Below are 13,504 nucleotides of genomic sequence, written 5' to 3'. Positions count from 1 at the left end.
GGGATGCATCATATGTTATTAGGAAATTCTAGATCAATTCAGGAATGAAGAAGATGAAGTGAAACAGTAAATAGTCCTTATTTGAATTATGACAATCCATCATTTTTTAAGCTTACATATTTTTCAGTTTTCTCTTTATGCTGTTCCATAGTCCATTTTTCTATTTTGTTAAGACTGAGAGTTTTTCGATCAAAGTCTTACTGCAACAGGAAACAAAAAATGGTTTTTTGATGAGGCATACAACCTATATTTAGATGAACTGGAATGGAGTAAAACAGTTTTTATAAATTGATTTTAGATATGTGATTCTAAGTTTTTTAGAAGTTTACCTCAGAAAAATCATGGGGAAATTTTGTACTAATGGGCTACCCGAAAGTTACAGTTGCATAAAAAGTTATTATTTGTTGGCAGGGGAGAGAGGAGAGAAGGGACTGGCTTTTAGTTGGTGGTCCAGTGTTTACAAATACTTGTATGATTCAGGTGTGAGGTCTCTATCAATCATAAAACCACTTTAGAAAGATGAACATGTTTTATTAAGAAAACTGCTGCTACATTACAGTCAGCATTCCCAAACAGTATTTTAACAAACAGTTGTTTTGATTGATAAAGTAAGCACAAATCATGATTCCATTTTCCAAAACTGATCAGCCTCCTCCATGCATATGACATAATGAACCAGAGGGACATTTTCTATTCCTGCCCTTTGTGTGTTAAGTAACATGACAAAAAAAAGCACCGATTGAATTCAAAATGGTCACCAGTGTTCAATGTACACCATAACCCAGTAACTTTAAACCATGAGCCGGCAGGTTTAAAAAAACAAAACACTGAGATTCTTGTGTCACAATACTTTTGAAATTGGAGAAGTAAAAATAGTTTGATTTTTCTTTCCTGTAAGTCCATGTGAGGAGTGAAGCTAGGTAGGTGAGGAAGTGGTCTCACACCCCTAGCTTGCTGACAGCAACTTTCACTGTTTGCATCTGTTAGTCCCATGATATACGCTGTTCTAGCAGCCTGCAGCCAAAGCTCTTCAGTTCTCATTCTTAGGCTCTGGAATGCAGCCATCATCTATAGGATAAATGAGGTTTCACAGCATCTCAGTTAGTGTTTGAATTTCAGTCAATACCATCATTACTGGTAAGATGGTAAGGAAATGAAGACAAAATTTCCATTCTTTCTATCCAAAACACAGGAAACTTATTTTCGTGCTTCTCATAATTAATGGATAGGAATACAGTAGCTATCACACAGAACCTTTCCCATCATGCATGTGTGTTCCAGTGACAAACCTTAGAAATGTTAAAAGTGCAAGCTAAAATTCTCTTCTCTCTCAGTATAAACATAACACAAATACATGATTGAAAAGAATTTAAGAAGGCAAAGTGTGGTTTCAAGGTACGATCTGATTCTTGAGAAGGGATTCAGAGTCACTGCAAATAATCAGGAAAATCAAAACCTCACAGTTTTCATAAACTTCTCAAGTATACAGAGAAGTTACAATCCTAAGACCAACTCTTCCATCACAAATATAATAGCAAGATTTATACTTTAAGAAAAGTAATACTGGAATTCTGTTGTTGTTTTAACCCCAGAAGCTTGTATGATCTTTTGGAACCTGATATCAGATTTGATTTTTAAAAATTTCTACCAATTCACAATCACAGCTTCTATCCCTCCTGTACTCCCTTCCCAAGGGTTCAACAGAGCTCAGAGGTGATAACCAGGATAACAATGTCCTTTCTAACTTTTGTGATTTTCTCAGCTACTCTGGGCGAAGACTTCAGATGTTGCTGCAAGTACACTGTTCCAGAGATAATCCAGTTTTCAGGTTCATGGGGCTTTAGTTAAGCTTTTCACGTTGGATCTGATAGTAACATGCCTGGAAAAAAAAAAAAAAAGAAGCTTCAATTTTGGAAACATTCATATCTCAAAGACATTTATTAATTAGAATCTTGTATAATTTTTTTAGATAAGGGAAAAATAATAGTTGATGTTTTTGTAACATAAATACAATCTCATTTATCTTCATAATGACCCTGTGAAGCTGCTATAATATCTTCCTTTATTTATATGAGGAAACAGATTCTGAAAGACTGATCTTTTCAAAGTCAGGTGGTTGGTTAATGGCAGAATCAGAGCTTAGATAAGAATGACAGGATTTCAGCACTGGAAGGGACATAAGAGACCCCTCATCCAAATTCTGCATTTTAGGAGCTAGCTGAATGGCATAGTAGAAAATGCACTGAAATTGGAGTTAGGCGATCTGGATTCTGATCTCAGCACCAGGACTTATTCTAGCATGCACTATAGAGGCAGCACCACAGCAAGTCTCTAATATGTTTACCCATATTTACTTTAGGATTTGCAAAGCCTCTAGGGAGAAGTTTAATTCAATTCAAATAAACATGATCAATTAGATACAAAAAACTGCAGATGTAAGATACAGGTCCCAACCTTCCTTCTCATGAAAGGGGGAAAGGGATGTACAAAAACACCTTTGGGAGAAGGAAAAATGAGGAAAAAGTAAAAAAGACAAGTACAAACAAAATATAGGAGGAATATGAGAAGGAAGAAATCACTTTCAGTAGGGATCAAGAATAACTTCATTTAAGAAATAGCATCTAAACAGGACTTTAAAAGAAAAGAAAAAGAAAAGAGGGATTTCAACAGGCTGAGGTGAGGGAGGGGAAAAAACCATGGCATGGAAAAAGCAAGATTAAACTCATAGATATAGGAGTATTTAATAGGAGGGCACAGAAAGGAACACTTTATCTAAAATCTAAGAATACATAAAATGGGGTAACATGAAACAGAAGGATAGACCTGAAGGAAGCCTGTGGAAGGCACTGACACGTCAGGAACAGGAATTCAAACTTTATTCCTTAAGTGATAGGGAGCCAAGAGTGGAGGAGACAGCAATGTGAAGGATGGTTTGGACAAAGAACAGAGTAGATGGGAAAAGCTATTATTCTAAACTAGGCAAAAAGAAATAGGAACCTAAATAAATTACCTTCTATTAGTACTCAACTGATCTTTTCTCTCAGAAAAACCCCTAAAACGAAACATTAAATCTCAAAGTCAGGCAATGTAAGAGGTCCATTTGGAAGAAGGAGGCTCCTCCCTGGAGCCTGTTTTTATTGGGTGCTCATTGGGGGACTTTGGGCAATTGGTGTAGCCTCAGTCTCTTCATCTAAAAATGAAGGGGTGGACTAGATGCTTGTAAAGTCTTTTCCAGTTCTAAATCCTTTATCATTTGTCACATATGGGAAACCATGAACTAAATGTTATACAGTGTTTATGTTCATGGATGCCATGCCAACTAGACTTCCCTAAGTGGAAACTTGGAATTGCCCATGAGAAAAGCATAGCAGCCCTCTATGGATGCATCGATTACCTAAAAGTTGCCATGAAGGAATCACAGCACCAAAACATCAGGTGACTGAGATCAAGCTGTAGCCAGCACTGTCTTAGGTTCTGAGTTGTGAAACTGTAATTTGCAGGCTGGGGATTTCAGATCCGGCTTTCTACTCCCTCATTCCTTCTCCACTGTAGATATATGAAGTTCAACTGAACTCTCCTCATTTCCTCTTTCACCCTCCTAACACAGCCCCTGCTCTATCCTAGACTAGAACTATCAGTACTGAAGTTTTCTTTTCATGAATGGCACCTCAACAGAGGAAAATGCAAGCTTCTTATTTCTCCCCTAAACCAGTTGCTTTTTCAAATTTAATTCTTCCTATTAAGAGGATCATCCTTTGTTTAATTCTTCTATATGAAACCTCACCTGCAGTCCATCAGTCTGAGAAGTTCTGCTGAGTCTATGGCCACAGCAACTCTCAGACATGTCCTCTTCCTGCCTTTGCCCGCAGGCTCTAGTTACCATCACAGCCATAGCTTCACTGCTATCCCTGCCCTCACTTTTCTTCACACCAATAAGCGCCTTCATACCACTTCCAGATTAACCATCTTTGTAGACAGACATGATCCTGTTCAAAACTCTTCAATGGCTCCCTGTTATTGTTAGGAGGATTCAAGTCCGCCATTCAAAACCTTCCACAACCTGGAGCTATCCTGACTGTATCTTATTTTCACACCCTTCACTCTGACTGAGCACAACAGCTCTCTGTGTCCTGTACGGGTTCTGCAGTTGTTTTTTGTGGGGGGATGGAGAAACCCATACTCACCCCATACCCTATATCTGGAATGCTTTCACAGCCCAGGTTTCTGCTACCCACTTAAATCTTTACAGAAATGAGTTCAAATGCCCTTTTCCCCAAAAGATTACAATGAGCCCTCTCTGTCAGAGACTACCTCTTCTGCCACCACACAAAGCTCTCTTGACCTCTGTTATGCACTTATATCACACTACATTCTAGATTATATGTTATATATCCTAATGGATTATATAAACTCCATAAACTTATCTCTGCTAGAAATAAATAAATTTCTTAAGGACAGAGTCTGTCTTGATTTTGAATTTCTAACTCTAGCCCTAGGATAATGCCTGGCACACATTACATTATTTAGTAAATAAGTGCTGATTGTTTGAAGATGAGGAGGGAACATACATACATTTCATGGGCGACATGCAAAATAAATAAAAAGGGCTGAATATGAAGTCAGAAGACATCCTGCATCTACCACTCATTAGCTATGTGACCATGGGCAAGTCCCAGCTTCTCTGAGATATAATTTTCTTATCTATAAAATGGGGATAATAGTCATATCATTTACCTTAGAAGGTTATGATTATCAAATGAAATAAATACTCAAAATACTTTTGGAAGCTGAAAGAACTAATACAATTATTACAGCTGTTTAACACCGAATCATATGGTGAGTATAGATGTGGATTGCCAAAGCAGTTAGAGCAGGTTGTGGTGGGTCAAATCTTCCCACAGCCCTCTTTTGGCTAGTTTCTCTTGCAGCGGGCTACCTCTGCTCTAAGAACACCCCACTTTCTGCCATTTTCTGTAAATTACTGATAGATTGCATTGTAGAGTTAAGGCTTCACTTGACCAATCTTTGGCATCTCTCTGCTTATGAAATCAGGGATTGGAAACTGGATCAAATGGACTAAGGGAGACCCTCTCCTCATTTCCTTTAAGTCCTGTTAGGATTCTTACAAGGTGCTAAGTAAGTGGAATTGAGGGGACAGTGATTAAATCTAGTTTAGCACTGATTTATTCCTACAACAAAAAATGGTTTCCTAGTGATATGATTGGTGTGTACTTAGTGTACAGCATATAAGCAAGAAGCTCTCAGGACCAGACACACAAGTGTACTAGAAGCTCTTGGAGCCTCAGCCAGGATTCAGTCGAGGAGATTCACAAGCCAGAGAAGGCAGCTTAAGTTCTCGGAAGCAAGACTACAGAAGGCCTCTAAGAAAAACTAGCTGAGCCCCAAGTGAAGGAGATAAGACTTTGAAGGAAACAATAAAGGGTTTGGCCTTTCTTAACTCCTGGCTGAATTTGGGGTGATTACACTGAACTGAAACAAAGGCTGCCTCCAAGAGCCCCCAAGAAACCTGTTCCCAAAGAAGATTACACTTTAGAGAAGAACATTACAAAGTACCATGGCACTTCTTGGTCATTCTGACATCTGACTCTTCAGACTTCTATCTTATAGGCTGGGATGAACTTAGGGTCCACATAAGCAGTAGGCACCTCAATGATAGGGCTGGAAATCCAAATAAATTCACCTAGTTTTCAACCACCCCCAAATTCCAGTCTGCTTATTGTAAGAGAATGGAATAGAGATTATGTTCTCAGAAAGTAGACATATTTGTATTTTTACTTTATCATCAGTGGAAATAATCTACAGTCAACATTGGATCAAGCTTAAGTGACTTGTTTCTAGTCTACTAGGTACGCAATGAGCGGGAAAATTCTCTGATGGTTCTAGTAGCTTCTGAGGGGCACCAGAGAATCAAAGAATCACCAAGGCAAGAAGATGGAGTAGGTGACAGTAGGAGAAAACAGAGGATGAACTACAAGCTTATAATTTTCATTGATCAATTCTTGAGCTTTATCAAATTATACTGTCACAATGAAATTCTGAAGCACTTTATGGAACTACAAGAAGATTCCTCTATACTTTTACTTTAAACAGTTAATTTACAAGTCACATGATTATATTTTTTATTAATTTTTACATAATTTATAAGACTTTAACATATATAAATATATAAAATAATTTAGCTAGCCAAAGTGCTTTCCTTGGGAAAAGTGAGAAATGACACTCAATACCTAGTACCCCAAATTGTTTAGCTCTTCTTTGATACAACCCTTGTAAACTTTTAATTATTAGAAAAGTTAACCTTTTACTCTCCTATCTTTTAATTTAATGACACCTATCTAAGGACTTAATCAAAGATCATACTTTAATGAAGAAAATGAGTAACAAGAGTTAATAAATATTATAAAAAGGTGAAATCCACTCACTTTCAAAGTAGTGAACATGATTCCTTGTTCCCCATGTTGGAGATATGGATCCATTAGATCCTCAATGAGATGTACTTCAGATCCTAAATTCCTGATCCTGTCAAGAGAAAAACAAGCCTCATTATTTATGTCACTGTCCTTCATTGTTCATTGTCATTTGCTCCTCTCTGGATCTATATTAAAAAAGAGAAAAGAGGTACAGAAAGAAAGAGATTACTTTGATCCAAATGAGATAATAAAAGAACAGCCTCAGAGAAAATGAGACATTAGAGCTGTACATAAAAATTCTTCACTTATTCATATGGCCAGAGTTCTACAATGTACCAAATAGTTCCTCCACCCCTCTTATTTTCAGAAAACTAAAGCCCCACCCTCTCATCCCCCAAAAAGGTAAAATGACTTTGCTAGACCAGTAGTGCCCTTTGACCTCAAAATCCAAGACTTTTCTCTCTATACTACTTTGATCCATAGAGAGAAAAACAGCTTTCTTTTGACTCTTTCACCTTAACCTAGATCTAATTAATTAGAAAATTAGTAAAGGATGTTTATTTTGCTATTTTATTTCTTGCAAGGGGCAAGACATTAAAAACTAAATTTTAGTAGTGTCCATTTTATTATATATATGCCCCTGAAAGTTCTCTGTATCCCAATTTCTCTATAGTTAGAGATAACTACTATCAAGCTAAAAATTTTCTGAGGATTAAAGAATTGTTAAAATATAAGAATTTTAAGATTAAAAAAATCATGACTGAATTTATTATACATGCAGTACTCAACTTTCAAGGGTAACACTGAGAGAAAACCACCAAGAAAGTAAAAAAAATGTGAACACTGATACATTGAACCTATGGGGAATAGGGAGTTAGATTCCTGTGGCCACCAAAAATTGTAATTTTTCATTAGAAACTGCTGAAAAATCCACTTCTCTGCATATAATTCTTTATAATAAAACATTAATTCTGATAATAAGTACTTTTTTCAACACAATAACCATGAAAGAAAGAGAAGCGGGAGTATTAAGGATGAAGCCTGACGGAAAAGGAAAAGGACAGCTATCTGCCATCTCTAATTTCTGCTTCTCCTCTGAGGCCGAACTGTTCCCAGATGAAAAGCACATATCTGGAGTTAGTCTGAGCTTAGAACTCCTAGCTGCTAACCAGGAGATCATTATACACTTTGACAACGATATTGCATGAGGATGTATTCTGATGGAAGTGGATTTCTTTGACAAAGAGACCTAACTCGGTTTTAATTGACAGAAGCAGCTACATCCAAAGAAAGAACACTGGGAAACAAATGTGAACTATTTGCATTTTTGTTTTTCTTCACAGGTTATTTTTACCTTCTGAATCCAATTCTCCTTGTGCAACAAGAGAACTGTTTGGTTCTGCAAACATATATCGTATCTAGGATATACTGCAACATATCTAACATATATAGGACTGCTTGCCATCTAGGGGAGGGGGTGGAGGGAGGGAGGGGAAAAATCAGAACAGAAGCGAGTGCAAGGGATAATGTAAAAAAATTACCCTGGCATGGATTCTGTCAACATAAAGTTATTATAAAATAAAATAAAATAAAGAACTCCTAGCTGCTCTGCCTGGGATACTCTGACTCCAGTGAGTGGGACCATTATCTTATTCAGCTGCAAATGTAGCTTTTTTTTTTTCAATTCCCTTCTCATGCATCTGAAAGAATACTTAAGCACTTTCTAGGACTACTTTCACGAACACTTTTACAAATACTTCTTTTTTATGGTTATAAATTTGCAAATATTATACCTCATTTTTTTCTCTATATTTCTGCATAGCCACAAATGTGCATAGTTACTTAATTGAAAGTAAAAATGAGGTAATTAATTATATGATTATGTGATTGCTTGAAGTCACAAAAATTAAACTCATGAATGCTGAAGATTGACTGTAATGTAAATAATCTTATTTCCCTCCTTAAGATGATGGAAGAAGGAAGCCCAAGATACTTTCTCTATTTCATCATTTTGCCAAACATCAGAGTTGTTCAACTTATTTACTTTTAAAATTCTCATTACTTTAGACTTTTAAAATTTTCCTTAAAATAATGAATTGTAAAGTTAGTCACCTGGCCCGTAGCACCACATATAAGAAAACAGGAAACAGGTCATCCATAGACCACAGGAAGTCTTCCTGAAGTGTAGCAAGGACATTCTGAGATATCTCTTCAAAAGTCTGCTGAATGACTTTAAGTTTGTCTGATGGGGTAAATGTCGTGCTGTTATAACAAAGTAAAACAAACATCTTCTCATCAGACAAAAGCAGTTATAAGTCTCTTTACACAATAAAACAAAGTTTCTCCTACTTGCCATTATGGAACCTGAATTTATATATAATTCTAAGTTTGGCTTAATTTGTAGTCTTAAGGTATATTTGCATAGATAAATAAAATGTTCACAGAAAAAATTTTCAGTTTCTCAACAAGTATCAAGTATTGCCCTTCCATTCATTTGCTTTTTGCTTATTATGTGCAAGGCACATGTTTAAATGCAAATGGAGAATAACAAGAAAAAATCATCTGTATCCTCAGAGAGTTTCTAGTCCAGCAGAAGAAATAAGGATCATATATGAATTGCAATATAATGCAGAATGTGAATGTAATTAAAAAAAAAAATCCAGAAGGCAAATTGAATGCTTCTGTCTCAGAGATGTCAAGGAATATTTATGAAGGAAGTACCTTTTGAATTTGTAGTTGTGGCTGTTAAAGAAGGGGAAATAAATGAGAAGTCAAAAAATGGTAGAAAGAATTTTGGGGGAGTAATCAATATGAGTCATAGGTAGAAAAACAGAATGTAACAAGCAAACCTATATAGCTGGAGCACAGGGGATGTGAAAGAGAGGAGAAGAACATAAAGATAGAAAGGCTAGTTGGGGCAAATCATGGATCTCCAAGGCCGGAGAAGGATTTTCTATTTTAATTTGTTAATAATAAAGAATCTTTGAAGTTTTAGAGCAGGGGGAAAAATTGTCATGGAGTTATGCACTGGCAAAACAATTTAATATGATAGCAGTGTGCAGTGTAGAATAATAAACTGGAGGATGTAAGACTAGTTTTAGGAGTTCTGTAATAAAGACAAAAACTTAGGTGATGACAGTGGGACTGGAATGAGAAAACACAGGTCTCCACTGACTCAGGACAGAGGACCATTTACATTTCTCAGGTAGCATCACTAATAATAGTTTCAGCTTGTCACCAAATGTAGAAATCTGGGAATTTGGGTAAAACCATAATCTTCCAAAATTCAGAATCAGTTTATCAATTTTAAAAACTTGGTCCTGCTTTGAATCATGTAATGTAGTACAATTCAAAAATTACCTGATTTGTTGCAGACATTCTACTGCTGAAGCAAAACAGGCATCTTTTGTAGTAGGCAAAACCTGCACAAAAGAAGATTTGTATTTGAACAAAAGAGAAACTGTTCTTTGCAATTATAACAGAATATCTGATTTCTGGGTCAAGTGCCCTGTCTCTGGTGATTAATAATGCATTTATGCTTTAGGTAGGGTACTCCTATTTAAAGGGAAAACAAGATTTTTCCCCAAGTCACTCAGAAAATAGTCAATCAACAACTTTAAAGTGCCTATTATGTGCCAGGCACTGTGCTAAGAGCTGGGGAATACAAAAAGGCAAAAGATAGTCCTTGCCTTCAAGAAGAAGACAATAAGCAAACAAATATGTACAAACAATCTATATCTGGGAAAAAAAGAAAATAATTCAAAGAGAGAAGATATTAAGAATTAAAGGGGAGGAGGATATAGGAGTGGGAAAGTTATCCTGGAGGAGGTAGGATTTAAAAGAAGCCTGAGAAGTCAATAGAGAGAGATGAAGAAGAGAATATTCCAGGCATGGGGTGAAAATTCAGAGATACAAGGGTCTTGTTCATGAAATAAGAGGAGGCCAGTGTCACTGGAGTCAGAGTGTGGAATAAGGTATAAGAAGCTTAGAAACGTAAGAAGGAGATAGGTTATAGAAGACTTTAAATGTCAATGGTTGTTTTTAATCCTAAGGCAACAAGGAACCCCTGAAGTATGAGGGATGGGATGGGAGGTGCAGTGACAATGGCTGGACCTAAACCTTAGGAAAATCACTTTAGTGGCTGACTGAAGGATGGAATAAGTGGGGTCAGACTTGAGGCAGGCAGACCCACCAGTATGCTAATGGAATGGTCCCAGTATGAGGTGATGAGGGTCTGCCCCAGAAAAGTGGTAGTGTCAGAGAGGAGGTGTAGTCGAGAGATGTTGCAAAGGTAAAATCGACACTTCTTGGCAACATTCTGGATATGGGGCATGAGAAACAGCAAAGAATCATGGATGATACCTAGGTTTTCATGTTATCAATTTCCAGGTGTTATTCAGATTTTAAAGTAAAAAACACATTTGGTACATGTTCCATAAACCAGGCCCAATTCAACATACCTTTTTACTGTCTCCAAAGATTGACAAAGTAACTGGCCAAAATTTCCTACAAAAAGAACCCATGAATTCCATTATTGTCAAATCATTATTTACATTACTTAAAAGATACTATCATAGATATATTGATATCTTCCCATTCTATCTAAGATAATTCTTTCAGATCTAAGTTTAATTCAAGTACAACAAACTATTTTGGGGTAGTTATAGTAGAATTCATAAATAATATTACAACAAACATTACAGAGGAGGATTTCGTTATAATTTATTGAAATATTAGAAAACAACCTTGGACAGGGTAACTTAGTCTAACTCATATTTTTAAAGTCTAATGATTACAAATCAATATTTTAGTCATCAATGTGATAAAAAAAAGACAAAATATAGTAGATTATGTAACTCAATACCAAAAGTTTTAGTGAAACTTTTTTGTCTTAAAAAACCACTCACTTTTGCACACCTAGAAAGCCCAGCAGAGCGGTATCTGGTTGTTTGTTTAGTCGAAGAACACACTCCCAATAAATATCTTCTTCTCGATCATTCTCCAAGGCATACAACATAAAGAGTGGTGGGTAGAGTCGGGGTAACAGCACAGGTAGCAATAATCCAGAGCTTGTGACCACATAGCTATATAACATTAGGGGAACAGGAGGGAAACCAAAAAGTTATATTGGAAGAAACAATAAGGCTTTCACACTCTCCAAGGATATTATGAAGAAAGGAAATTCTTAGTAAAGACAAAATAATGTAGAAATAAATAAGAAAAGTGATTATCTCTCAATGGATAAATTCAAAGGGAAAGGAACCATTTTCAAAAGAATTGCAAGCTATCAATGACCATATTCCATGTTCCAAGTACTAATAGAAAGAGAAATACCAGCAAAAATAACTCATTCATGTCTGATTTTTCATGACCTCATTCAGGGTTTTCTTGGCAAAAATACTGGAATGGTGTGTTATTTCCTTCTCCAGCTCATTTTAAAGAAGAGGAAACTAAGGCAGATAGGATTAAATGGCTTGTCCAGGGTCCCAAAGCTAATAAATATCTGAGGACAGATGTGACTCAGCAAGATCAGTCTCTCTGACTTCATTTCATGTGATACAACATTCTTATGAACAACAGATGTAAATAGGTAATATTGGAAGGTCTGTGGTAAGACATAATCACTAACAGAATGTGAAAGTCTAAGTATTCAAGATTTCCATTTGGAATTTTGCAGGAAAAGGGACTAAATTGAAATTTTGACCTAGAAATCCTACTTACCAAGGAAGCTAAAAATCTAATATGTACCAAAATATTCATAGCATCCCTATACTTCAGGACCTTCTATAGTAGATAATGGTGGATAAGATGCAATATGTGTTTAATGTTTGGTGATTGGTCTGCCCTTCTCCCCAACCAAATGCTTACTATGAGCATCACAATGCGAGATAATCAATGTCTCATGAAATATCTTGTGAGCCACTTTTCCATTAGATTTCAACTTTCCTTGTTTTTCTGGTTTCATTTTGTAGCAAGCACCCAAAGATAAAACAATTCAATTCCTCCAGCAAAATGTCCATTCATTGGTTATTGCCCCTGGCTACCATTACTATTTGATGAGTTTACAAATCCACAGAATTATTGAGTGAGCTAGGTTAGTCCTTGGAAATCAGATAATGCTGACTGCCAGGCATGCTTTGGAATCCTTTCTGGCATTGGGCGACTTGCCAGAATCTGCTTTGTGTCACAATGAGGGATTAGGGATGGATGATGAGCCTAGCTAAATTTAGAAAGGGTCATCAACAGACACTCAACTATCTTTTCTACCAAAGTCACCAAACTTCTGTTAGAAGCACCTTGTCATATTATAATGCTTTCCCCAACAATTCATCTCCACTCTACTTACCCTGGTTCTGGAGATTCTGATCTAGAATCAGACTTCCCTGTGCAAAAGGATTTCCTTTCCTGGGGTAGTGGAGCAGATAGAGGAATTGTGCTGCCCTCTTCAGGAAGATCAGGGAATAGGAACCTGAGGAAGGAGAAAACAACTATATTTCAAGTTCAAAGGTTACCGCAGTTTATGCTCTCAATTTGTCTCACTTAAGGTCAAGCCACAGCAGTTTTTCCTAGGTGAAACTATCAGAGCTAGTTATAATAAAATCTGATGCTTATATGATAATTTTATTCAGACTTACTTATTTTTGTCTAAATTGGTTTTAGAACAAGAAAATTGTGATTTAAGACCTAATGGCCAATTAATGCTATAAGCCTTTTAGGTAGAGAATATGTTGGCATTAAAAAAAATAAAAACAAAAAATCACATAGGTCCTCAACACATAAACAAATAACACACATTATGTACTAGATAAACACAATTAACTGTTAGAATCAAGGAATAACAACCAAATCCAGCCTAATATAAACTTTATGCAATTCAATTTCTCTAAGTTAAACACATTAATTATAGAATTATAGGCTATAAGATCTAAAAAAACCTATCATCTGGCTCAACTCCCTCATATTAAGAATGAAAAATTAAGGTCCACAGAGTACTCATGTTTTGCTTAAGCATACTAAGTCTATCTTAATGTTGTCAGTGAAGATGATTTCAATGTTACAGGGTATCATCATTA

At 36.2% G+C, this 13,504-nt stretch overlaps 1 protein-coding gene across 3 annotated transcripts in view; it reads right to left on the bottom strand.

Moving 5' to 3' along the window:
- Positions 1 to 510: 510 nt before the first annotated feature.
- Positions 511 to 13,504, bottom strand: part of ALS2 (alsin Rho guanine nucleotide exchange factor ALS2) — a 70,054-nt gene continuing 57,060 nt past the window's right edge. For all 3 annotated transcript variants that reach the window (XM_051983773.1, XM_051983774.1, XM_051983771.1), the window contains exons 27-33: positions 12,778 to 12,900; positions 11,339 to 11,515; positions 10,892 to 10,937; positions 9,792 to 9,853; positions 8,544 to 8,693; positions 6,444 to 6,540; positions 511 to 1,879 (exon numbers count right to left, since the gene is read on the bottom strand). In XM_051983773.1, the coding sequence (XP_051839733.1) occupies positions 1,841 to 1,879; positions 6,444 to 6,540; positions 8,544 to 8,693; positions 9,792 to 9,853; positions 10,892 to 10,937; positions 11,339 to 11,515; positions 12,778 to 12,900 (694 nt within the window). In that variant the 3' untranslated portion in view covers positions 511 to 1,840. The remainder of the gene's footprint in view (positions 1,880 to 6,443; positions 6,541 to 8,543; positions 8,694 to 9,791; positions 9,854 to 10,891; positions 10,938 to 11,338; positions 11,516 to 12,777; positions 12,901 to 13,504) is intronic.

Source organism: Antechinus flavipes, chromosome 3 (assembly GCF_016432865.1).
Source record: "Antechinus flavipes isolate AdamAnt ecotype Samford, QLD, Australia chromosome 3, AdamAnt_v2, whole genome shotgun sequence".
Classification (NCBI taxonomy): Eukaryota; Metazoa; Chordata; class Mammalia; order Dasyuromorphia; family Dasyuridae; genus Antechinus; species Antechinus flavipes.
This window is presented reverse-complemented; position numbering and strand designations above follow the sequence as displayed.